The following is a 27,503-nucleotide window of genomic DNA, read 5'->3' as shown; positions in this document are numbered from 1 at the left end:
ATTTTATATCCATACATCAGCATCTCTCTGTCTTCACTCATCAATTCCACTTTTACTCTGTTCCCAGAGGACAGAGTGGCTCTCTTTGCCATCCTAATGCATTTACTTGCACCCTTGATTCTACTTGCTCCCATCTATTCTGGAAGTGTATTTCATTGACCCATATTCAGTTTCTCCCTATATATTCAATTCTTCCCTGCTGCCTATAAACATGGCCAGATCTTCTCTAAGCTTAAAAAATAAATCCTTAGGGCAGCTAGGTGGCGCAGTGGATAGAGCACCGGCCCTGGAGTCAGGAGTACCTGAGTTCAAATCCGGCCTCAGACACTTAATACTTACTAGCTGTGTGACCCTGGGCAAGTCACTTAACCCCAATTGCCTCACTGAAAAAAAAAAAAAAGAAAGAAAAAAAAAATAAATCCTTGACCTTGTCATCTCCTCCAGCTATCGTCTTATATCTTCTGTATCTTTCACTGCCAATCTCCTAGAAACAAAGTGACTTTAAATTGTTGCCTCTACCTCCTTACAAATCATTCATTCTCTTGTACTTTTTGGACCCACCACTCTACTGAAACTGCTGTCTCCAAAGTTGCCTCTTTGGTGTTAAATCCAATGGACTTTTCTCTGTCCTTTCCCTCCTTAGCCTTTCTTCTGTAAATTGACCATCTCTTCTTCTGGATACTTTCTCCTATCTCAGTCTCCTTTACTCCTGGTTCTCCTCCTACCTCTCTGATAATGCTTTCTCAGTATTTCTTTCTTTTTTGCAGGGAAATGGGGGCTAAGTAACTTTCCCAGGGTCACACAGCTTGTAAGTGTCAAGTGTCTGAGGTCACATTTGAACTCAGGTCCTCCTGAATCCAGGACTGGTGCTTTATCCACTGTGCCACCTAGCTGCCCCCTGCTTTCTCAGTCTTTCAATAATTTTTTCATCATCCTCTTAAATGTGAGTGCTCCCTATGAGTCTCTCTTCATCTCTCTTTTTATCTCTTTTTTATACTCTTTCCCTTGGTAATCTCATCTGTTCTCATGTGGGTTCAATTACCACCTCTATACAGATGAGTTTCAAGTCTAGGCAATATAGCCCAATTTCCCCTCCTTTCCCAAGTTTTAATCCTTCATCTCTAGCTGACTACTGGACATCACCACCTCAGTGAATTGCCCTCATTGGCAAATTCAACATTTCACAAATTAAACTAATTACCTTCCAATAATTACTGTCTGCAATATTTCTTAAAACCTTTCCCTTTTTTTCACTTACATGACACCAGCCCTAGATTATTGTATGAGCCTTTCTGTGCTCTCTCAGCCTCCAGCCTCTCCCCAGACTGTTCTTCACACAAGAACCAAACTTTCTTTACAAAGATTGCCAAAATAGCCTGACCATGCCATTCTCTTGCTCAAAAACCTACTGTAGCTCCTTATTGCCTACATTAATACAGATTCCTTAATTTATCAGTTAATGCCCTTTACAATCTAGATCTCATTTTTCTTACCAGCCTTATTTCACATTATCTACCTTAACAAATGCTCCTCCTAGATACATCAGACTACCGGATGTTGGTAATAAAAATAGATAGCACTTATTATGATGCTTACTGTGTGCCAGGCACTAAGTGTTTTCCAGTCATTATGTCATTATGTCATTTGGTCCTCAGAAAACCTTATGACATTCTTCACATTCTCGGCACCCAGTGTGGTACCTTGTAGATATAGTAGGAATCGTTGAATTGAATTGAAAATGATCACAGGCCAGGAGTCCCCCAAAAGTTTCATGGAGTTCACACTACTCCGTCTTTCTCTCATATTCTATCTCTCACTTCTCTCCACAATTCCTTTTCTCTAGTCAAATATCTCCCCTGCCCCCTGGATCTCCCATGCTTTTCTTTTACCTTCAAATCTTTTCTTATTCTGCCTCTTCTATCTAGCATGTTTGCTCCCCTATCCTCCTCTATATTCAATTATCCAAATTCCTCCTGTTCTATACAATCCAGCTAAATTACACCTCCATTAAGCTTCTAGATTACATTGTGATCTCTCCCTCCCATGAGCTCAAGCACTTTCCATGGTACTCATCTGAAAATTGATCACCTCCTGCCTTGTGACAATTCTTATATTCTTGCCTTCTTTGGCTATTTCATTTTTCAGTTGTGTTAATATTATCTTCTTAGCTGAATTATAAGTCTCATGGGAGCAGGGGCTATGTCTCCTTTCACTTTATATTCAAAACAAGGTCTTGCCCATAGCTGATAAGCAGTAAATATTGATTTGTTGATCAGTTGTTTGGAGAAATAGTAGGCAATTGTGGTTTTTTCTCTTTCTCTCAAAAATTTGTGCAAAAGACCCTCAGGGAAGACCCACAGCTCTGTTCAGCAGTTGTAGCTCCACCTCCACCTCCAGTCTTTTTTATCCATCTTTTAAAAATGCTATCCTCAGCAGCAGCAATGACAGCAGTAATACAAGTATACTCACCTCGTGCAAGCATATAAATTGTCACTTGGTGACCTGGACTTGAATGGGATGAATAGAGCTATCCCATCTAGGAGTCTTTAATAATTTCTGTGAGGTGCAAGGAGCATATGTATGGTCCTGCCTGTGGTGACTCATGGACTGTGCGGAATCCTGACAGACATCCTCTGGGAGGGTAATGGTACCAGTACATCAGCGTGCTAACCACGTTGTTTGTAAATCATCACAGGCACCCCAGCTGGGGCTAAAAATAACCCCGTGGGCATTTGAGCCTCTTCATCAAAACATTATGTGCAATGCTAGAAAATGGGTATTTTTGCATCATGTAATTTGGTTTATGAAGACCACGAAATGCAAACATTCTCCTATTAATTACTGTATCGACTTTACTCTGTAATTGAGGGATCTGGAGCTGGGGAAAACAGAGAAACAGGATGGAGTAGCTGCCCTGCCAAATCCTGCCTTCTCTTCTTTTTTCTCTCCTTCTCTCTCCCTCCCATCCTCCCCCTTTCTCTCCCTTTCTCTTGCTCCCTCCTACATTGCCTTCTCTTACTTCCTTTTTTCTTTTCCTTTCTTTCTCTTTCATGTTAATTTTAGAAGCTACCTTAATACTTTTTCTGTACTAGAGTTACGTAGATATCACAAGGGATATGTGTGGTAGCCTCACTGAAACCTGCATTGTGTCAATGACTCTGCTTGGGATAATCTGGAAGACAATCTCTCTCTCTCTCTTTCTCTATTTATATATATATATATATATACACACATCTATCTGTTTTGATTTACACATGTGTGTTTGCCTTTATGTTTTGTGGATTTTACATGTATGTATATGTATGTATATATGTACATGTGTGTGTTCTTATTGGTATAGGTATATGATTGCATTTATTTTTGTATGTGTGTATGCATGCATTTGTCTTTATGTTTGTATATCCATGTATGTTTGTACACATTGTATACATTTGTGTGTAAACACATTTATGTTCCTGTTTGTATATGTCATTCATTATATGTATTGGGGGTAATGTGTGTTTGTGATTTTCTTTATATGTGTGTATAAATGTATGCATACATCTGAACATGCCAGTGCATACCTTTGTGCGTATGTTTGTGGGCTAGAATGTGATGTTAGGGTTTGCATATCACTGACATGGGAAGTGGGTTGTCATCTTTGAGGGGAGCAGAAGGGAAATTGAGGAGAGAGCATCATGGTGAAGTGGCAAGTCACTTGACTGAACAGGTCAGGAAACCTGCTTGCTATTCACACGACGCACAGAATTTAGAATTTTAAAAGACCCTGGTTTTGTTTTTCTTTCTTTTTTTCTCATTTTGGGGGAAATGGAAAATTGTTTTTTTGTTAACTGCAAAAAATAAATTTGAAAAATGTAAAAAAACATTTTAATGAATTAAAAAAAATTTAAAGAACTAAAGGGACCCCAGAAGCCACTTAGATCCATCTCTGAGGAAGAATACCATCTGCATATTGGCTCTGCGGATAATTGAATGGAAGAACACTGTCTCTTGAGATGGAGGACCTGGGTTCACAGCCTTCCACCGATTCTTACTTACCTCCTGTGTGAGAGCTTTGGGTTGTTTGGCCTCAAGACCCTTTCAGCTCTAGATCTTGTATCCCATGAAATGGCTTCTGAGATAGAAGACTAGCTGCTTTCTGAGGTCTCTTCCAGCTTTAGAATTAATTTGGCCATGATATCTGACCTTGAACAGATTATTTCCTCTTTTATTTGCCTGATCTGTTGTAAGAAAGAGTTGCTAAATGATGTCCAAGTTCCCTTCCTAAGCTCTAAGATTCCCTTGTGCTAAAGGACATAAGAGTTGGATGCAGAGGACTATAGGATCACAGATTTAGAATTGTAAGAGGAGGCAGCTAGGTGACGCAGTGGATAGAGCACCAGCCCTGGATTCAGGAGGACCTGAGTTCAAATCCAGCCCCAGACACTTAACACTTACTAGTTGTGTGACCCCTGGCAAGTTTACTTAACCCCAATTGCCCTGCAAAAAAAATTTAAAAAAGAATTGTAAGAGACCTGAGAAGTTGATCCAACCCCTCATTTTACAGATGAGGAAACTGAGTCACATTGTTGTTGAATGATTTGTACAAGGTCACACAGGTAGTAAGTGATAGGGATAGGATTTGAAACCTAGATCCTTTGATTCCGAACCCAGTGCTCTATCTGATAGATAAGTCCTAAGGATTGCCTGAAGATCCTAAGCAGCCCAAAGCTGGCTTTGTTTTCATCCCTGTAGTCCCAGAATCTAATAAATGGTTGCCAACTATGAGCATTTATAAATGTTTAGTAATTGAATTGAACTGAATTGAATTGAATTGAAATGAATTTTCCTTACTGGAGACTGACTCAGTTTTCTCAGCTGTTAAAAGAGTCCTGTACACCTTCTTCTTCCTGCCTCAACCCCCCCAACCCCCCATACTTCATTCATAGAGGTGGGAGCCTGTGGGTGAGGACTAGATGTCATTCAGATTTTTTTCCAATTATGTTATATTGCTAGCTTGGTTTCTTCCCCACTTCCCCCCTCCACTACCCTTTTTGGTTTTTGGTTATAAGGATTGGTTATCTGGAAGATGAGGAGGAAAACACTGGAGAATGTAGGTGAGGTAAAAACAAGATATCAATATATATATATTTTAAGGAGACATATAAGATAGTGTCTGAGATTCTGGCTTTGGAAGTCACTAATCAGAACTAAGCATTTGTTAATAAGTACTTACTATGTGCCAGGCACTCTGCTAAGTGACAAACGATACAAAAGAAAGACAAAAACATGGACTCAGGGAACTCACATCCTAACGGTGGAGAAAACATGCTATATATAACTACATACATACCAGATATATGTAGAGTAAATGGAAGGGAATCTCAGAGGGAAAGGGACCAGCTTGGGGGGGCGGAGATGACAAAGAGGGGCTTTCTCCAGGAGGTGAAGTGAACTAAGTCTTGAAGAAATTTAGGGAAGGCAAGAGGCAGAGGTGAAGAAGGCTATCATTCTAGGCATGGCAAATGCGAAGGCAGGGCCTAGGGACATGGAATGTCTTATGGGAGCAACAGGAAATAGGCAAGTATGCTATATATGTTAGAATATGTGGAGGGGAAATAAGATACAAGAAGACTGGAAAGAAGGAATGGGCCAGATTGCGAGGGGCTTTAAATGTCAAACAAAGGGTTTAATATTTGGTAGTAGAGATAATAAGGAGACACTGGAATTTATTGAGTTAGAAGAGAGGGGGTGACATGCTCAGACTTTCTGCTGGCAGAAAATCACTTTGGCAACTGAGTGGAGGGGTGACTGGAATAGGAAGAGACTAGAGGTAAGTTGGACAACCAGAAGGTTATTACAATGGTCCAGGTGTGAAATGACAAAGGACTGGTTTTGGAAGGAGCTCTTTCTCTTTCCTCAGTCCCTCCTCCTATTGTGAGATAAATTGGTATAGAAAACCAACACTAGAAGACTGTGGTTTTGATTATGGTGGAGTGGGGTGATGGGAGGACCTTATGTGTGGCCAGTTCCTTTCCAGAGGGGTCAGAGGAAAGATACCTTGCTTGTTCTTCTCCAAAGTTCCTTTTTTCCTTTCTTCCCTGCCATAGGGAGATTAAAGATGGTTGAAAGGTTATTTCTTCTGGGGAAAGACATATTAATTTCTCCCAGGCTTAGTACCTTTATATGCTATTGTGTAACTGTCCACATTAATAGCATGAGGGAACTGCACCATCATTTCATGCCCTTCACAACAGGGCCCTGGCCCAGAGCCACCTAGTCCTGGCAGGATCTCCAGGGCATGGTGAAGGAAGCCAAGATGCACTTGGTTAGAAGTCAGTGCTCTGCCTCTCAGTTGCCCTGTCTTCACCTCTGGGGCCTGGGGAGAGCAGCATACATCCATGTCTGCTGGACCCATGAGCTAGCACTTCAGTCTATAAACAGGATGCTAAGGAAGCCAAGACATAGGCCTCCTTAACCAGTTTGCTGTGCTATTTTAACTAAACTACTTAGTCTCTGTGCTCCACCTACAACATGGTGCTGATAATACATGACCATAAGCATGGCTTTGGAATATCATGAGATGAATCAGTAGAAGATGGGCTTTCTAAGTGTTTTGAAGGTTTAGGAGACAACATGTTTTTAATTGAAAAGAAGTGTGATGCAATGGAAAGAGCCATGGCCTTGGAGTCTGAACACCTTCCACTTAATAGCTTTGTGGCTATGGGTAAGCCCTACTGACTATGGGTAATCCCTTTATCTTCTACTAAGGAGATATCAAAAAATAAGTAGTTATTCAAAAGTTGAGGTCAGCCTTGCAACAGAGGGAGATTACAGAGTACTTCACATTAAGATTGGACCAAAAGTATCTCCCCTACAGATAACCCAAGATTTTACCATTGGTGCTTCATAGTTCAAAGAATGGTAGGATCCTCTAACTCATGGCCTCACTATACAGCATCTGTTAGAGGTTCTAACCCAGGCCACTGCTTGAACACTTAGAGTAACAGGGATCTTATTACCTCATTAGCAAGCCTGTTGTATAGCTCTCTTGCAAAGTCACAGAATCTCAAAGCTAGAAGGGACCTAGGATAATACATTTAGAGTCTTGAGAGACCTTTGATGTTATCTAATCCAAATCTCCATTTCACAGATGACTAGTAAACTGAGGTTTCAGAGAGTTTAAGTATATAGGTAATTAAGTGGAAGAGCTGATATTTGAAACCCGTGTCTTCGTTGTACTACAAATATAGCATTATTCTTATTACCATGAAACATCAGAAGTCACTTAATCTGACCCACATCTCAAGTGAGATTCTGTCTCCAACATCCCTCAATAATCATTCAGTCATCACTAAAAGACTTGCAGTAATGGAAACTCCCTTTCTTTGGAGGCAGCCCATTCCAAATTTGGACACCTCCAAATGTTAAGAAGTTGTCTTTTTTTGACATCAAGGCCTAAATCTACTTCTTTTACCTTTTACCTACTGTTCCTGGTTCTGCTCTCTGGGGTCATGTAGTACAAGTCTCAATTTTCTTTCACATCACAGCACTACAGATACTTGACCATGGATATCTTGCCCCTCCCCTCCTGTGTCTTCTCTTCTTGCTGCTTTCTTGCATTGAATTAGAATCTTTGTAGTCAAGACCCCCTTCTTTTAGTCCATTAGGTATCTTGCATCCCAGAGTCTCTGAAATTCTCAAAGTATTATATCACCCCACTGCTCCTAGAGTCTCACTTCCCACTCTCAGACCTAACCAGGGCTGGCTGGACTGTGGAACCTATCATCGGAGTTATCTCTCTGTTTTGTTTGTATTGAGCTCATTGGATTCCCATCAGTGATCCTACCTGGCCTCCTAGTGTGGAGGCAGTAGTCTTTGGGGTTATTTTTTTTCTGAGATGTTTCCTTGCCCCCAAAGCCCTACCTGCCAGCTCAAATTTCATCTCATTAGAATTCAACCCTTTTTAGCCTAGATCCTAATTCTTTTACCCAACCATTTTAGCTATTTTATTCTTCATGTCAAATGCAATTTGAAATTCATGACGTATGTGTTGTCATTTAATCATGGATAAGAATGTTGAACAGACCTGGGCCAAGGACAGAGCCCTGAGACACTCCACTAGAGACTTCCCTCTGAGTCAGGTCTGCTAGCCATCTGCTTCAAGGCTGTTCCAAGTCTTTAGTGTGTTTGGAGCCAGTATTCTTAGTCTATGTTGCCCTTTTGATGTGGGACAGGATGACATGGCTCCCAGGATCTTTGCCATCTTCTTCTCTTTCTGCTAAGTAAGCTTTAGTTTGCCAGCACCACTATGAAAAGATGGTGCCCAGAATAGAAGTACTGTGCTTCTTAAAATGCCTTCAGTTTTGGGGCATTTACCTTTCTCAGTCCAGCCCAAGTTGTATTTTTTCCCAATGAACTCTGAAACAAGTCAGGTATCCTTAGGGCAGGAGTGGGTGGTGGTGGTGGTGGTGGTGGTGATGATGCAATGGAAAGAATGCTGAATCTTAGATCCAGAGCTACTATTTACCTGGGTGACTTTGGACAAATCACTTAAGGTCTCTGGTTTTTTCTATAATGATAGATTGATGAACTTGGACTCTGGGTGATCTGGGTTCATAACTTTACTTGCTCTGTGACCTATGAGCCAAGTCCCTTAATCCTTCTGTACCCTAATTTCCTCAACTATAAAATGAAGGGCTTGAACTTGATGACCACTAAGGTCCTTCTTCCAGATCGAATCTATCATCTCTTTTGTATACAGCTGGGGTCCTTTTTATGCCAACTAATTTGCAATGTGACCTTTACCAAGTTGCTTTAGACCTCAATTTCCTTAACTATAGAATCAGAGGACCAAACTAGATAATGGCTAATAATCTTTGTGAAACTTAAAATGATTTGATTCTAGGACCAGATACCAGGACTGTGCCCTGCAGGATACCACCCAGCCTTTCTCCAGTTTAGATATTGATCTTTTAATCAGTATTCTCTGGGTATGGTCATTCCAATATCCCTGATTCCACCTGGCCATACTGTTATCCAGCCTACAATTCTCTATATTGTCTACAAGCATATCAGAGAATCATGGAAGGCTAGAGTTGGGACCTCAAATGTCATACAGTTATAACCCCTACCTGAAGCTTATATCTCCTGAACATCATCTGTAACAGGTGATCAGCCAGCTTTACCTCAAGACTTCCAGTGATGAGGAATGCACCCTACAGAGCCAGAACCTTCCAAATCTGGGCAGCTATCACTGTTAGGTTCTTCTTTCTTATGGTATTAAAATCTACTTCTTTTCATCTTTTACCACCATTGGCCCCAGTTCTGCCTTATTGGGTCAAGCAGAAAATGTCAGATCCTTCTAAGTGACCACCATTAAATTATTTGATAGCATTGATCATGGGGTCTTTAGCTCTCATATTTCCAGCCCCAAAATTCCAGGTTTCTTCAGTGAATTCCAACTTAAGATAAAGTCCCCTCAGTCACCTCCCTCTGATTTTTTTTCCTGGCTTGTCAATGCCTTTCTTTAAATGTGCCAGCCAGAACTAAAACAATGTTCTGGCTGTGATTTTCCCAAGGCAGAGTACAGGGGGGACTCCTACCACCTTCTTCTAGATGTCAATCTCAGGTTAATGAAACCTAATATCATATGAAATTTTTTCTTTGCTGCCTCACATGGGTGATTCATTGACCTTTCAGTCTTCTGAAACACCCACTTATTTATCACATGAACTGTTTTCTAGATGTCTTCCCCATCTTGTACTTGTACAAATGATTTTCCTTTAGCTGAAGTTCAGGACTTTTCATTTCCTCCTCTTAAAATTCATCTAAAGTCCTCTTCTGATGTTTCATCATAGAGGGATTCTGAAAGATTAATCTGAAGACATTCTCATCAAATTGGAAAGAGGCATCTAGGTAATGTAGTGGTTAGGGTGCTGGGCTTAGAGTCAGGAAGACCTGAGTTCAAATCTATCCTCAGATTTTTACTAGCTGTGTGACTCAGGGCAAGTCACTTAACCTCTGTTTGCCTCAGTCTTCTCATCTGTAAACCAGGGATAATAATTGCACCTACATCTTAGTGAAGATCAAATGAGATAATAATTATAAAGTGCTTGTCATATAGTAAGTGCTACATAAATGCTAGATATTGTTATTCTGGTTATAAATTAATGGCTGATTTACTGAGGATTGGCCCAGCTAAGTTCAGACATATTGAGGTTGGTCATCAGGTCTTGAATTTTTTTGCCTGTAGCACTTCATGAAGCCATCCACTAAGGTATGGTGGTACCGCAATCTGCATCTGTAAGAGTAAGCACCTGTATCAGTCAAACTGCAGATATTTTTGATGTATTAAATTAAATTTCATCTTTTGGGATTCAACCCATTTTCTAGCCTATCAAGAACTTTTGTAGACCCCGATTCTTTCATCCAACATATTTGCAAATCTCTCTCAACTTTGTTTTATCTACAATTTTGAAAAACTCACCATCTACATTATCATCTAAATCATTGATGAGAACACTAAATAGACTTGGGCCAAGGATGGAGCCCTGTACCTCTCCACTAGAGACCTCTCTCTAAGTTGACACCAAACCATTACTGGCCATTCCTTTGGTCCAGTTGTCTTACCAATTAGAAATTCACTCAAGTGTAAAATCACATAGTCCATGTCTTTCCATCTTGTTTATAAGATGAAAAATTTTGTCAAATTCTGTGCTTAAATCCAACTTAAGGAAATAAAATTAATATGGGATGAGCTGTCACTAATGAGCCCCTGGTGTATCACAGTGATCGCTACTTCCATTTCTAAAGGCTTACAAATATCCCATTTGTAATCTGTTCTAGGCTTTTGCCAGGAATTAGCATCTAACTCACTGTTCTGTCAATCAACAATCAATCAACAAGCATTTATGAAGGGCTTACTATGTCAGGCATCATCCTAGGCCCCTTTGGTTTACAAAGAAAGTGATATGCCATCAAGGAATTTTCATTCTACTAGAATATAGAATTTAGGAGAGTTTGAAGGACTTTTTTGTTGTTGTTTATTGTTTTTTGTTTTTGAAGGACTTTTGAAAATGGATACATTTGACTGTCATCAGTCCCAGGAGAAATTAGAAGTTATCTGATCCATTCCCCTAATTTTACAGATAAGGAAACTAAGTCCCAAAGAAATTAAATGACTTACCCAATGTCACACAGATAGTCATATGAATGAACTAAGATTCAAATCTCTGTCTTCACCCTCTGGATCCAATGCTAATTCATTGCACTTCTTTCTTCCCAACTTTCTCAGTCCTCACCCACTAGAGCCTTCCCTCTGAGATTACCTCTCATTTATAGAGTATTTTGCAAGTATATAATTATTTGCATATTGTTCCCATTAGACAGTGAACTTCTTGAAGGCAGGGACTGAGCTTTTGTCTTTCTTTGTACCCCCCAGTGCTTGGCACAGTGCCTGGCACATAAGAGGTGTTTAATAAGTGTTTGTTGACTGACTTCCATGTGACATCTCCTGTGCTCCATTAAACCTCAGACATAGTGATTCTGCAGTCTTCTCCAAGTTTGTCTGCGTCATGTGACTTGAGGAAACTACATGCTCTGTTATCAATTGCTCACATACCAGTAGTTTAGATGATCTGTTGACCAGTTTTTCTTACAGCCTTCCCTATTTGAGAATCACTCATAGGATAGAATTCATTGAAATGGAGGCGTTGATCACTGCAATACACCAGGGGTTCATTAGTAACAACTCATTCCATATCTTGATCTGGAAGGGACCACAGAGGTCAACTAATCCAACTCCTCATTTCACAGATGAGAAAACCGAGGCCAAGGGAATTGAAGGGAATTACCCAAATGCACATAGGTAGTGAGAATAAGAACTGGGATTTTAGCCCAGGTTCTCTGACTATGGAATCAATATTCCTCCACCATATTAGTCCAACAAACATTCTCCTTGATGGATAAAAGAGTGATTCTGTCAAATGCTTTCTAAAAGTGAGATACATGATGTCTGTAATGTTTGCCTATCCTACTAGGCTACTTCATTTAGCAACAAAGGAAATAAAATTAATTTGACATGATTTCTTTTTTGTGCTTAGTTCTTTTTTGTGGTGTCAAAGAACATGACTTCTAATTTAACCCATACTAGTTCCCATTGATCACCCTAAATGCTCACAAGCCATCTGTTTAATCATTTCTAGAGTCTTGCTTGGGACCTGTGTCAAGCTCACCAATCTATAATTCCTGGAATTCCCCTTCCCCTCTTTAAGAAAATCGAAACGTTTGCTCACCTGCAGTTGGATACTTCCCTTGTTCCCCATGATTTTTCAGAGATTACTGAGAGTGGTTCAAAGTTTACATTTGCAAATGTTTTATTTTTTTCCTGGGATGCAATTTCTTTAACTTATTACAGAAGCTGGTTGAACTCTTAGTATCTCCTCACCTATCTTATATTTGGATTTTCCTTCAACTTTATTTTCTCTGCCTTTACTATTCAGAAGAGTCTTCTCCTTGATAAGAAGATATGGGAAAAAATGAAAGCTGAGTAGTTCTGCTTTTTCCACATCACTGTTAACATTACCATATTCAGAGGTATGTCGGAGCCAGCTCAAACTGGAGCTGATTGTTAAACTTTCAGTGTGAACACTTAGACCTCAGAAATGAACAAATTCTACAAATCAAGGCTTTGCTGATTGTCCAGACTTAAGAAAGTGATGGAGAGAATGCGAATACTGCATATTCAAAGTGTCTCTTGCTATATATTATTTTTGAGCAGGTTGTCAAATATCTACCAGCACAGTGCTGATTGTATCTGCCTCTGCACAGTGTTCTCTGTTGTTTTGCTTATTTTTATAAATAATAACTCATTTTGTATAGCACTTTAAGTTTTGAGAAGCACCTCTTTCCCAATGATCCTTTGAGGTATACAGTTCAGGTATTATTATTTCCATTTTACAGATAAGGAAACTAAGGCATAGAAAGGTTAAATGACTTGCATGTGATTACACAGCTAGAAAGTACCAAAGCTAGGACTCAGCGCTCCCCCCCCCCCATTCTGTTGTTGTTTTTGTTCCTAGAATTTTTTTGGATACTTTCTGAATCATTCTGAACTTTACTCTTTACATTCCTCCTCCTGTTCCATACCACTCTTGACTTTGCCCTGGGTTACATGGTGTTACTTCCATCAGGTACATTTCATGTTAAAGCTAATCTCCTTGGAGAAACACCTTTTTTGTCACATGATAGTGTGATAGTGGCTTCCTTCTTTTCTTGTTTTGTTTGTGTGGTTTTTTGTGGGGCAATGAGGGTTTAGTGACATGCCCAGGGCCACACAGCTAGTAAGTGTCAAGTGTCTGAGGCCAAATTTGAACTCGGGTCCTCCTGAATCCAGGGCCAGTGCTTTATCCACTACACCACCTAGGTGTCTCCCCCCCCCCCCCCCCCCGCGCCCCTGTGTTTTCCTTCTTTTATTTTTCATCAGGATCATTCCCTGTGTATTGTCATTCCTGTGGGGTAAGCATTCCTCCAGATTCCTATTTTAAAGTTGTATCCCCTTAAATCCCCCCACACCCCCACACAAACACAACCTCTCCCTCCTAAGTAGGGAGAAGGGCCAATAAAGCAATGAGGACCCTGGGAAAGGACACAAAAGAAGCACTCAAAAGGGGAGAAAAGGCCACAAAAGAGAGGTCAGAGTCTTGGCTACCCACTCAAGGTCTCCTTGACCATTGATTAAGGCAGAATCTATCTCAGCTGTGTGAGGTGTTAGCCAACCTCCAGACCCCCAACCCTGCCTTGACTGACTTCCTTGCAGCAGAAACATGGTGGTATCAGTTGATACCACTGAACAGACTTTACAGGGACAGCCTTCTCCCTCGTCCCTTCCAGCTCTTTTCCCTGTTCCTGTCTACAGACATTCTGTGCTCTTAAGCCTTTCTCTAGGATTGGGGAGCATGACATAAGAGCCTTGTACCTTTGAATAGTCTGTCCTTTGGCCTGACTTCCTGATCATAGTCCCAGTCAGTTCTGGGGCTAGGGTGTCTAGAGACCTTTCTAGTGAAGTGGCCTCCCAGATGGGCAGCCAGTCATCCTTCTGCATATACAAGATGGCCCCAGGAGCAGTGCAGTAGCAAGGTCACCTAAGTACATGGAGTCTGTTTGGGTTAGAAGCTTAGTGCTAAAGTAGCAGCAAAGGGCAGTAAAGAGGATAGGCAGCTTCAGCTGTTCGTAGCATCGCAGGTGTCACTAATACCCACTCTGGGAATAACTCTCCAGGGGGAAGAAGGGTCTCTGGATCCCAAGCCCTTTACCCACTTCCCCCCAAATAATACCACTAACCCTTTCATCTTTCTCCTCGAGGACTCAGTGTCCCCATCATCCTTTTCAGGTTGCTCTCATTACCACTTCCTTCTCCTGTGCCCTTAATTGTACCCATCCTGTATCCCAATCAGGTCTGTCTCCTCCTGGCAGCCAGCACACAACACGTTTATTCTCATCTCTCAGTGCTTTTGTCTCTTTTGTCTGGCCTGTGCTCACCTGTCCCTTCTGCCTCTTCATAGATCTATATCCTTCAAGGGCCAGCTCAAGTGCTGCCTTCCCTGATACTCCTCTCTCAGCCACACTGAACACTGTCCCCTTCAGCTGCTGCAGCTCTCAGACTCCACAGCCCTCATTCTAGTGGTCCCTGTTTAATAAGAATGGGCACTGGACCTGGGCTTTCATTGGTATAAGGAACTTCCTCTATCAATGTGGAATTCATTCATTCACATATCAGCAGTGTTCCATATTGGACACCCTACAAATTGCTCAGTAAAGCTGGTCAGGAAGCCCTGGGATCTCCTAGGGGAATTCTGTTCTAAAATACATTCATGAAGTGAGATTATTTTCCCACATTGCCTGGTCTCCCTCCCAGATGTCCCTGTTTGTTTATTTTCACACTGATTTTTTTCTCTGTGGAGAGACAGGCATAGCCAGTAAGGGGTCCTGTCAGCATGGGGCTGAGGGAGAAAACTGCCTCTCAGTTGTACTTAATTAGGGACCCTGTCTTATCTAAACTTGGAATCTCAACCAGCTTAGCACAATGTTCTGCTGAGAGTAGGTACTTATTAATTTTTTTTGGATGTAATCTAATCTAATTGAATTGAATTGAAAGGTCTCCTGGAAGGGTAAGATTTAAGAAGACTTCAAAATGTGGTAGAGCAGGGTCCCTGAAGTTGAGGTAAGGGCCTCCAGGATTCTCTTCCCCTCTCATCTGCCTTGTTGGTGTCTCTCTTTCTATATTTCTCTATGTTTCATCCATAGTTCTCTTGGTATCTTTCTCTCTCCATGTCTATTTCTTTCCTTTTGGTGGATGTACCTCGTTGTATTTCTCTCTCTAGTTGTCTGAGCTTCTCTCTTGGGGTCTCTCCCTAAGTGACCTGTCTCTCATTCTCCACACAGGTTTTACTGGGACCTGACCATGTTGCTCCTGATGGTGGGGAACCTGATTATCATCCCCGTGGGCATCACCTTCTTCAAGGATGAGAACACAACACCCTGGATTGTCTTCAATGTGGTCTCGGACACGTTCTTCCTCATTGACCTTGTCCTCAACTTCCGGACAGGCATTGTTGTTGAGGACAACACGGAGATAATACTGGACCCTCAGAGGATCAAAATGAAATACCTGAAGAGTTGGTTTGTGGTGGACTTCATCTCCTCCATCCCTGTGGACTACATTTTCCTCATCGTGGAGACACGCATAGACTCTGAGTTCTATAAGACAGCTCGGGCTCTGCGCATTGTCCGATTCACTAAGATCCTGAGCCTCCTTCGCCTCTTGCGCCTCTCCCGCCTCATTCGCTACATCCACCAGTGGGAAGAGGTGAGTCAGGGTCCCAAGGGGGCCATCTTGTGGCTGTTCTAGGTCAACAGAATGACCATTAAATTGTGATAAGCAAAGGAAACAATGCAGACTATCAGAATGGGACATGTGTGAGGTATTTTTTTCTCCTTCCTTCATTGGCTTTGGAATCAGAGCACATGGGTACCTGGGCAAGTTACTTGACCTAACTAGGTTTCAGTCTGTCTTGGAGTGTCTGAGGTTAAGGACCTTCAGCACCTTCCTTTGGACAGCTCTAAGCAACCACCAGTTAGCTCAGGTGTACCTGAAGGGTGGAGATCGACCATTGTCCCCCAAATGAAAAAGAAAAAAAAAGACACTATAAGTCTGCCATTTGACCTGGCATTCAGATCATCCTGACTCTGAGGCCAGCTCCCTTATACATTATGGTTGCATTGGCTCTTTTCATATCCATTTTTTCATTTAATCTTCTGCTATTCTTCCATAAGAAGAACTTTGGGGGGGGGGCAAGGCAATGAGGGTTAAGTGACTTGCCCAGGGTCACACAGCTAGTAAGTATCAAGTGTCTGAGGCCACATTTGAACTCAGATCCTCCTGAATCCAGGGCCAGTGCTTTATCCACTGCACCACCTAGCTGCCTCCTTCATTTAATCTTCATAGCAGATTTCTTTCTTCATTTTAAAACTGAAGAAGCTAAAGTTAGGTGACCTCTCCAAGGTCACAAAGTCACTGACCAAGGTCTTCTGGTTTTCATAGGGTCATAGTTTCATAGATTTAGATCTAGAAGGGAACTTAAAAACCATCTAATCCAATCCCCTCATTTTACAAATCAATCAATCAATCAATTAATCAGAAAACATTTATCAAACACTTATTCTATGCCAAGCTCTGTGCTAGACACTAAATGAGGCATCTGAGACTCAGTGATGTCAAGTGACTTGTCCAAGGTTACACAGGTAGTGACAGGTGAGATCTGAACTCGGGTGCTCTGACTCCCAAACCAATGATCCTTTCACCATAACATGTCATTCTTACTCATGAAATACTCATAAACATAATAGCTAGCATTTCTATAATACTTTTGGGTTTACATTTATTATCTCATTTGATTCCCACAACTACCCTGAGAGGTAGGGGTTATTATTATCCCCATTTTATTGAGAAGAAAAGTGAAGTTGAAAGAAGTTAGATGATTTACCGAAGGTCAAATGTCTGAGGTAGGTTTTTAACCCAGGCTTCCCTGATCCCAGGTCCAGCACTGTATTCATTATGTCACCTAGCTGCCTCTACAAAAAGAAATGCTTAGGTAAAGAAATGTGTATGGACATTTTCATTCACTCTTTTGCTTGATTTTCCTTAAACCTTACTGATTACTTTTGATCATGTTAAAACCATGGAAATGCCCATAATAATTAAGAGTGGGGAAGGCCAGGGAGCCCAGGCCTCTGGCTAAATGAGTAAACCTGGAAGAAAGGGAGCAAAGTTTGGAGATGTATTTCTTTCACCTTTGAGCCCTCACTGACCATAATGGCTTATTTTCTACTGTAAAGAAATTGTTACTGTCTATCTCTGTGAGAACATGAGATGGCAAAAAATATTCTTGCATTTTGCCCCAAGTTACATAAACTGAATAGTGGTACCCCCTTGGGTCCCTTGTATACATACCTCCTCACCACTGTTACCCATATTACTTACTCCTCTCCTTACCAATATCCTCTGCATCTTCTCCCTCATTTCATCCCTTATCTTATACTTCTAATTCTTTTTCCTCTTTCTAGTTCTTTCCCCATTTCTACTTCACTCCCTACTTTTCTCTGTCTCTCTGTCTCTCTCTCATACACACACACACACACACACACACACACACACACACACACTCTTTGGGTTCCCCAAATTTATAAGTGAATAGTTGATGTTGACATTCTGGGAGAGCCCACATCTCATGGGGCCAAGCCCCTTCTCCAAGGGTCAAGTGCCCAGGGGCTCAGATTCCAAGTGCATCCCTATCATGTATAGGACATGGTCAAGGAATTGCCAAATTTCCAAGTTAAAAAGACCATAGAGGTCACATAATCTAATCTCATTTTTAGATGACGAGATTGAAACCCAGAGACATTAAGTGATTTGCCTAAATTCACACAGCTAGTAAATGACAAACTTGAACGCAGGTGTTCTGACTCCAGATTTAGTGATCTTTACACTACATCATGCTATCCTCTTGTATATTTATGCCTCCCACTCCACTCATAACTCTTTCATTTCATTGATTAGTCTTCATTAGAAGGGGAAAGGGTCAGAGGGAATGGAGTGAGTGCTCTCATTCAGGGATAAAGAATTATGTTCCCCGGAATTTAGCGGAAGCTCATGAACCAGTTGGCACTGAGAACCTGTAAGTCCTTCTCAGAGAGCTCCCTGACTCCCTCCATCAGCCTCTACCCTTCCTCCCTGTCCCACCTGCTACACTTCTCATCCTCTATCCCTCCTGTCACTTCCAGATGAGTCTTGGGTGATTTGCCCCATAGTCACAAAGTGAATTAGTGGCAGAGCTGGGACTCAAACCTATGTCTTATGTGTCATGTTTTGGGAAATGTTGGAGGTTGGTAGAGGGAAATATTTATATAGAAGTACCTGTGAGGACTGGCCCTCAGTGAAGAGAGGATCTAGGTCCCTTTGGGATGAGACCAGTTAGATTGATGCAGAAAAGGAAATCTTTGCCCCTGTGGTATGAGAAATTAATGGATGAATAAGTCAATGAATGAATGAAAAAGCAATTTATTAAGCACTTACTTTGTGCTAAGCATTGTGCCAAATACTGGAGAAACTGATATAAAAGTAAGATAGTTCCTGCTTTCAAGGACCTCATATTCCAATTTAAGGAGATACTTGTAGGAGGCTTCTACTTCAGGGAAAATGGAAATCCAATGGTCCAAAGGTTGTAGCTTTAGGGAAGGTGGCAAGACTCAAGTGATCTTAGAATGTATTGAAAGGTTGTGCACTACCTGGGGGTTTGGAGGACAATGATAAACAGCACAGATGGCAAAACTCGGTGATCTTCCATTTTACTGGAAGGATTGTAGTTGGTAACTCCCTGCTCAGCTAAGTGGTTTGAGCTGCTGGGTCTGCTTAGCAAGATGGAGAGGAACCTGGCTGGTTAGCCTTAGCCTATCACTGATTAGAAGGGGGTATATGTGGACCTGAGGGTTAAAATGGAGCAAGGGTTCCTTCCCACACAGGTGGGAATGGGGCATGGATTTCAATGTCCAGTCAGGAGGGGAAAAGGAAAAAGGAGCCTTGGAAGTAAGGTGAAGAGCTAGGCACTCCATGGTGAAAACAACTGTTGGGTCTACTAAATGATGATGAAGAAGAGAGCCAATATACACACACACACACACACACACATATATACACACACACATATACTCACATATATATGCATGTATATATAGAGAGATTACATATAGATGATATAGATATACACATACTAACACAGATGTACATGCATATGTATAAACATAGTATTTGATCATGTGTACATATCTGTGTCATCAAGTTTTAACATACTGCCTCTTGTGGCTGCCATGGAGCTGACCTTGTGTTCTCAAAGTCCATACTGGGAAGGAGCTAGTTCTGGCAGTTCTGACATACTGGAAAGCTTTCAAGTACAGGCCAGTGACAGACCATCTCCTGTGCCAGGACAAGTCTAGCTAACTGTGGAGTGGCGCATCACCTGTGGGCTGGTAACTTGGTGGCGGATCCTGTTTCAGGGCGACACATAAAACAAAGGAAAATCCAGAATATAATCTCACAGCATCCCAGAGATCAAAGGACTTTAGGAACAAGCTGTTCCAACCTGTACCTCTTTAATGTACATGACAACATATCACTCAGCTTTGCCTGAAGATGTCTAGTGAAGGGGAGTTCATTACTTTCTGGGGCAGCCCTTTTTACTTCTGGGTAGTTTGAATTCAGGAGTTCTTCATCTTTCTTGTTTCACGAACCCCTTGAGTGAATCCTTTTATATTATTATTATTTTGCGGGGCAATGAGGATTAAGTGACTTGCCCAGGGCCACACAGCTAGTAAGTGTCAAGTGTCTGAGGCCGGATTTGAACTCAGGTCCTCCTGAATCCAGGGCCAGTGCTTTATCCACTGAGCTACCCAGCTGCCACCAAGTGAATCCTTTTAAGTGCACAAAATACATAGTCGTACAAAGAAAGTCATTAAGTTGAAATACAGTTATCAAAATGCTTTTTTTAAGTTCATGGACTCCATCCAGATTGGGGAATCTTGTTCTAGTTGTTGGAAAGTTCTTCCTGACCTCAGTCCTCATGCAGTCCCATTTCTTTTCTGCAATGACTGTGGCAGGTAGTCAGGAAAAGAGGCAGAGCTTATTAAGAATTATATGGGGGCAGCTAGGTGGCACAGTGGATAAAACACCAGCCCTGGATTCAGGAATACCTGAGTTCAAATCTGTCCTCAGACACTTGACACTTACTAGCTGTGTGACCCTGGGCAAGTCACTTAACCCTCATTGCCCTGCAAGAACAAAAACAAAAATAAAAACAAGAATTATATGGTTTTAGACCATCTAGAAATATGAACTTAGCTTTGGGTCCTCTAAGTATGAGATGTTCATCCAGTGGTGAGTGAAGTCACAAACCACCAGAGTAGCTAAATTGAATCCACATTGATGTTCTCACAATAAAAACAAAACCAAACAAAACAAAACAAAAAAATGGAGCAGCTAGGTGGTTCAGTGGATAAAGCACCAGGTCTGGATTTAAGAGGACCTGAGTTCAAATGTGGCCTCAGACACGTAACACTTACTAGCTTTGTGACCCTGGGCAAGTCACTTAACCCTCATTGCCCTGCCAAAAAAATGACAAAGAAGTCACAGCTAAATGGAAGGATAGCTCCCTGGTTCTCTTTGGAGAAACAAATGAAGAATTTTCTTAAGTTGGCTTTATCTAAAGGAAAAAAAGAAACATGATTTCCTGGGACATCGATGTGCAACATCTGTTATGGAGGATGTTGAAGTAGAGAAGTTCTATGAAGAACTTGATAGAATCCTCCAAATTGTCATTTTATATCTTAATACTCAGTGACTTCACTGCAGAGGTGGCTGTAGAGAAAGATAGCAAAAAAAACTTGGAAAATATGGTTCAGCAGTAAGTAACAAGAGAGGCCAAGAGGTTAAAGACAATTAGATTACACAGATGCTTTGTATGATGGATTTTTTTCTTTAATTAGAGTCAGGTTGCCCTGAATTTTAAAAACACCCCAAAAAATCACAAAAAATGAAATGGATTCTATATAGGCAGACTAAATGATTGGTTATTGATTGATTTTCAAACTAGTTGTCTGTGATCACCTAGGCCATCAACTTGTTAAAGCAAAGAAAAATCAATACTAAAAGAAAGAATAAAAATGAGAGGAAATAATACTGAATTACGGAAACTACAACTTGACCATCAAGATGTTGGGAAATGGATAAAAGAACAGATACAAACAGTTGTCACCATTTCCTAAGGATATTTATCTGGTGTAAGTTCAACACACTGAGGTGGGCCAAAGGTCCTGGAAACCAGCTAAGCTAGTTCACAAAGGAAATACTTAAATGGCAGCCAAGAGAAAGTAGACTAGATTAGAATATAAACTTATTTGTATATTTTCATGGAAAGTGATGGTGGAAGATTATTGTGTTATTAAACAGTGAGAAGCAGTCCCCATATGGGTCCCCAGCATTGCCCCCTTTACTCCAGCCATCATCTTCATCCTCCTTATCACCTTCTCACAGGACACTTGGACCTAACCCCCAGGACACTGGGCTCTGAGAGTCAGAATTTCACCTCAACTTGGCTAGAACTCAGCCTCTTTCCTAGCAAACTTCCAACCATACTGCTAGATAACTATTGTCCCCCAACCTGTTGACCCCCCTTTTATGTGTTGTCTTTTCCCCTTAAAATATAAACTTTTTAAGGGAAGAGACTCTTTGGCTTGCTTGTTTTTAGATTCCCAGCACTAAGCACAGTGCCTGGCCCATAGTACACATTTAATAAATGCTCTTAATTGATTGGTTGGTTGGTTGATAAGAAAACAGGATGGGGTTGACTCCAAATACAGAACTCTTTCCTCCATATCATTTCCATGAAAGGACTAGGACTAGACTCTTGTTCTTTCCTGGGCAAAAAACCCAGGCCATGTGTCATTATTAGGCTGAGGACAGAGATAGGAGGCATAATGGCTGGGTGGGGAACTCCCACAGCCAGGCAGTCTCGGTGGTGAAGTGCTTGATTCTACATCCCCTGCAGGCCCTTGAGTGCTGTAGAAGCCACTAGAGAATGCTGAGACTGTACAAGATTGGCAAAATCACTTCCACACTCATTTACCCAAAAGATAGATGTGGTTCCTGTTGCCATTTCCCAGGGGCTTCAGTTGTTTTCCATCATCCCCATCCTCTCCCCTTCTCCTCTATTTAGGACACCAGCATCCCCTGCTGCCAACAAATATGTCTTCTCAACCCCATCCTCCAGAGCCCAATTAGAAGGGAACCAAAAATTAAGGCATGTTAGAGGTGGAATGAATGTTAGAGACCCTCTAGTCTAATCCTGTTAATTTCACACTGGAGGAATAAAAAATAAAGTTAGTTGTTCAAGGTCATCCAGGCAGAAAGGGATATCAGCCAGGATTTGAACCTAGTCTAACTAAGTCTATGGCTTTGCCCACCACCCTATGGAGTCAACAGCTGGTCCGTTTCATTATCTCTTTCCAGAATGTCTTTAAGCCTGCTCCCTGAAAGCTTTCCCTTCCTGAGCATGTGGGCCACAGCTTATTTTGCCAGAAATCATTGCAACAAGAACTCCAGGACACAAGTGTCATAACTCTTGGGGATGGGCCCAAATAATAACATTCACAGTCAACATTCATATAACATAGGGGTTTATAAACATCATTTCACTTGATCCTCATGCAATCCTGTGAGGTACAAGGATTATGCAATTGTTACTATCTCTATTTTACAGGTGAAGAAACTGAAGCTCACAGCTATTTAGTGACCTGCCTAGGGTCAAACAGTCAGTAAGTATCAGAGGCAAGATTTGAACTGACTGAAAGGCTAGCCTTAATTCTAACCACTATACCACATTGTCCTTTCCAGTTCAGACATTTGGTGAGTCTATGATTCTATGAGACTGTAGTTCACAAGGGGGCTCTGAGCCCCTCCAGACAGACCAGTTGTGTCCTCCCCCTTCCACCATGGGCCTAAGCTTTCTACAGAGTCTCCACCTGCTTTGGAGGCTATCACGTGGCCAGAAATTGACGGCTCACTGGAGTCCGGCCGATTACATCTATTGCTTCTGCCTTATCTCCACAGCGGCCAGCCACTCTATCCTGGACGGAAATTACATTGCCCAAGCCTGGATTGCTCTTCACAGAGTTCCTTGTCACCTCGTGCTCTGCTGGGTGATGGCCAATTGATGCTGATGCTTCCGTGATTACTGCTAGTGTCTTACTGAGCTCGGGAATTTAGGGAGGGCTTGCTCTCCCTCACTCCCTGTTACCACTAGGGCATCTCATCTTCCCTAACTTCAGCCCTGCAGTGAGCAGGCTTAGACCAGTTTGTCTGGGGTTTCTTCCCTCCTTCCTTCCTGTGAACCCCTGGGTTCCAAGACACCCTCATCTGCAGGCTTTGCCGATAACAACTATTGACTGACTGTATGATCTTGGATGAATCCGTTTTCATCCTTAGTTCTGTTTCCTTTGCTATACAACATCCTATAACTTTTTTGCGGGGCAATGGGGGTTAAGGGACTTGCCCAGGGTCATGTAGCTAGTAAGTGTCAAGTGTCTGAGGCTGGCTTTGAACTCAGGTCCTCCTGAATCCAGAGACAGTACTTTATCCACTGCGCCACCTAGATGCCCCCCCATAACTTTTTTAAGCTATGATTTCACTACTTTAGTGAGCTTCCCAAGAGGAAACTTGCCCCCTCAATGGACATCACACCTGTTCTGCAAATTTTTTAGTCTTTGAAAGTTGCCTACAGCACTGAGGAATTAATTGACTTGCCCAGGGTCACACGGCCAGCATACATCAGGGGTAGGAATTGAACCCAGGTTCAATTTGACTTTGAAGGCAGCTTTCTCTGCGCTATGCCATTCTGCCTCTCAAGATTCTGTGATAATGTATGTAAAAGCACTTCAAGGGACTATGTAAATGACAGCCTTCTTTGTGGAGGGATAGGGAGATTGGAGACCTGTGCTTTCATAGGTGAAGGGAATTCCAGAAGAGGAAAACTCTTCCCAGACATAATTTTGCAACTTTTCTGCAATGTGTTGTCCTAGAGAGTTGCCTGCAATTCCCATAAGACCTTGCTTTTTTGAAAAAATTATATAGTCAGTCAATAAATATTTATTAAGTGCCTACTATGTGCCAGGCACTGTGCTAAGCAAAGAGAGACAAAAGACAGTCTTCAGCTCAAGGGGTTCATGGCCTGATGCGGGAGATAATCAGCAAACACATCTGTACAACAAGCTATATGCGGTATTCAGTTGTTGTCCAGTTGTTTTTTTAGTATAAATAGGAAATAATTACACCAGGGAGAGCACTAGAATTGAGAGAGGTTGGGAAAGATTTCTATAAGTAGACAGGATGTCTGTTGATACTTGAAGGAAGCCAGGGAAGCCAGTAGGTTGAGATGAGAAGAGAGGGAATTGCTCAGATCACACAGTTAGTAAATGTCTGGGGCTGGATTTGAACTCAGGTCCTCCTGAATCCAGGGCTGGTGTTTTATCCATTGCACCACCTAGCTGCTCCCCACCCCCCACTGTGTTAAGATATAAGAAGACTGGAAAGGGGGGCAGCTAGGTGGTGCAATGGATAAAACACCGGCCCTGGATTCGGGAGGACCTGAGTTCAAATCTGGCCTCAGACACTTGACACTTACTAGCTGTGTGACCCTGGGCAAGTCACTTAACCCTCATTGCCCCACAAAAAAAGATTGGATAGGTAGAAGACCCTAGTTTATGAAGAGCTTTGAATGGCAAACAGAGGGGTTTGTATTTGATTCAGGAGACAGTAAGGAACTACTGTGGTTTATTGAATGGGGCGGGGGCGGGGGGGAGGTAATATGGTAGAGCGTGTGCTTTAAGTACATTGCTTTCTTGACTAAATGGAGGATGGGTTGGAGTGGGGAGAGCTTGGTGGCAGCCAGACCCACCAGTGGCTCTTATAATTGTCCAGACATGATCAGCTCTGTCTTCTCAGGTGTTAATGGCTAAGAAGAACAGGTGAGACTTGTCCCAGGGGTATTTATTTTACTACTAAGGACTCTTGGAGACTAAAATTTCTTTAAGAACCAAAGAAATTAATTTCTTTTTTGTTTTTTTAGTGAGGCAATTGGGGTTAAGTGACTTGCCCAGGGTCACACAGCTAGTAAGTGTTAAGTGTCTGAGGCTGGATTTGAACTCAGGTCCTCCTGACTCCAAGGCCGGTGCTCTATCCACTGTGCTACCTAGCTGCCCCGAAATTAATTTCTAATAGTGGAATTTTGGGTCCCATGGTTGTCATCAGGGAGAAAGATTTGGAGGCAGGGATGTCTTTCTGTTGTCCTTCAAGTTCACCTCCTAGCCCTGGGGATTCCATGGGGACCTCCCGCCTCAGGCCTTTGGCTTCTGCTTTTTCTGGTGCTTCTTCTCGGGGAGTTAATTTTTTGGGAATTCCAGGGTACCTGAACTCCTCTAGAACTCAGAGCCTCTGGATTAGCAAGCATTGACTGCTTGGGGCGAGGGGAGGGGGGAGCCTTTCCCTCTCTTCCTCACATGCTAGGCACTCCCAGCTCCCTCATCTCCCCTCTTCTTCCTGCTTCTCACACTCCCTCTGTATTGGTGAGCTCTCCATGCTCAGGATGCTCTGGAGTCATGTGACATGGGGTGGGAGTGGGAGGAGGATGGAGTCTGGGATAGCACTTGCCTCTCTGTCTTTATCCTGGAGTGATCTAGGTCAGCTTCTTTCTTTCACTGCCTTTCTCCAGCAAAGCTCCCTTTCCTCCCTCCAAGGGTGTGAGCTTGTTAGAGGCTATTAATGGAAACTGCATATCGTCCCCCTCTGGAAGTTCCTGCCTCCCTTCCCCGCCAGTCTCAGACGCCCCAGAGCAGGGGCCATTAGACTTTCCTCTTCCTTCTCCTTGCGGTGTATTGGAAGAGGTCCTTCCCCGGGGAGTTGGGAGACCTGAGGCTACTCCATGATCCACCACTAACACTGTGACTGAGCTAATGGCTTCCCCTCGTTGCTTCGCCCTGGATTGATTGAGAGGATGGGGCTAAGTGATCTCTATGGTCGCTTCCCATCGCATCTCTAATGTCTTGTGATTTTTATCAATCAGTAGTGACCCATCTGCTGAGAAAGTGGAGAAATCTTATAGGTGATGGAAGAGGAATTTGAATGGATGATAATTCCCTCCCTCAGAAATGAATAATAATCTATCCAGTCTCTGGCCTGCTCCTCACTATCAGAAAAAAAAATCGGGGCAGCTAGGTGGCACAGTGGATAGAGCATGGGCCCTGGATTCAGAGGGACCTGAGTTCAGGTCCGGACTCAGACACTTGACACTGGCTGTGGTGGCCCTGGGCAAGTCACTTGACCCTCATTGCCCCGCAAAACAAAAACAAAAACAAAAACAAAGAAAAAAAATAAAAGAAAAAAAAATCAGTTGACCCCTGACCAGAAGATCCAATCCAATCAATCAACAAATCTTTATTCCGTGACTGCTCCGAGTCATGTCCTGGGGATGACAAAACCGAAAAAGCCCCTCTCCATCCCAGCAGCAGCAAACAGAGATCCATGGTTCCAAACAAGTCTTTGGGGATTAGGAACTGAAATTTCAGGCTCCTTGGGACAAGGCTTGCTGTGTTCATGTGGGGGGTTCCATGCTTTATGACACGTCGTATGATTGAATCCAACAAACGGGTATTACATATCTACTATTTGCCAGACACTAGGGATTTTTTTCTATAAAACCTGTGATTTTATCAGTGTGGGGAGTTCCCAGTGAGGTACTTCCTCTACTAGTCCAGTTTGGCATCTTAGTGAGATGCCCAGGGGAGGCACTAAGGGGTTTAAGTGTCTTGCCCAGGTTAACATAGTCAATATATGTCTGACAAAGGATTTGAACCCAGGTTTGAGGCTGGCTCCCCATCCACAATGTCACTCTGCCACTGGTGATGCAAACAGAAGCACAAAAGTCCCCTGCCCTCAGGGTGCCTGCTGAATATCTCTAGGAGTCAGAGCTAACAGTGGACAAGATAAAAATACAATCAAAGCCTCCAGGAGTTGGAAGGGACCTTGAAGATCATCTCGTCCTCCCTGGATCTGGATAGGAGCCTCCTCTATGATATGGTGATCAGGTTGTTGTCCAGCCTCTGTTTGAAGACCTTCGGTGATGGGGAATTCTGTACTTCTTGAGGTGACTCATTCCACTTATGGCAGTCATCTTTAGGAAGTTTTTCCTTTGCTCAAGCTGAAATTGGCATCCCTTTAACTTTCTTGGTTTTTTTGTTTGTTTTTTGGCGAGGCAATTGGGGCTAAGTGACTTGCCCAGGGTCACACAGCTAGTAAGTGTCAAGTTTCTGAGGCCAGATTTGAACTCAAGTCCTCCTTACTCCAGGGCTGGTTCTCTATCCAC

The 27,503-nt window shown here is 42.3% G+C and overlaps 1 protein-coding gene across 1 annotated transcript in view; it reads left to right on the top strand.

Moving 5' to 3' along the window:
* The window catches only part of HCN4 (hyperpolarization activated cyclic nucleotide gated potassium channel 4), a 128,910-nt gene that overhangs the window by 40,935 nt on the left and 60,472 nt on the right, over window positions 1-27,503 (top strand). Inside the window, exon 2 of the mRNA XM_043989716.1 lies at window positions 15,424-15,847. Within this exon, the coding sequence (XP_043845651.1) occupies window positions 15,424-15,847 (424 nt within the window). The remainder of the gene's footprint in view (window positions 1-15,423; window positions 15,848-27,503) is intronic.

This window comes from Dromiciops gliroides, chromosome 2 (genome assembly GCF_019393635.1).
Source record: "Dromiciops gliroides isolate mDroGli1 chromosome 2, mDroGli1.pri, whole genome shotgun sequence".
In the NCBI taxonomy this organism is placed as follows: domain Eukaryota; kingdom Metazoa; phylum Chordata; class Mammalia; order Microbiotheria; family Microbiotheriidae; genus Dromiciops; species Dromiciops gliroides.
The sequence above is the reverse complement of the archived record's forward strand: the minus strand, read 5'-3'. Positions and strand labels throughout refer to the sequence as shown.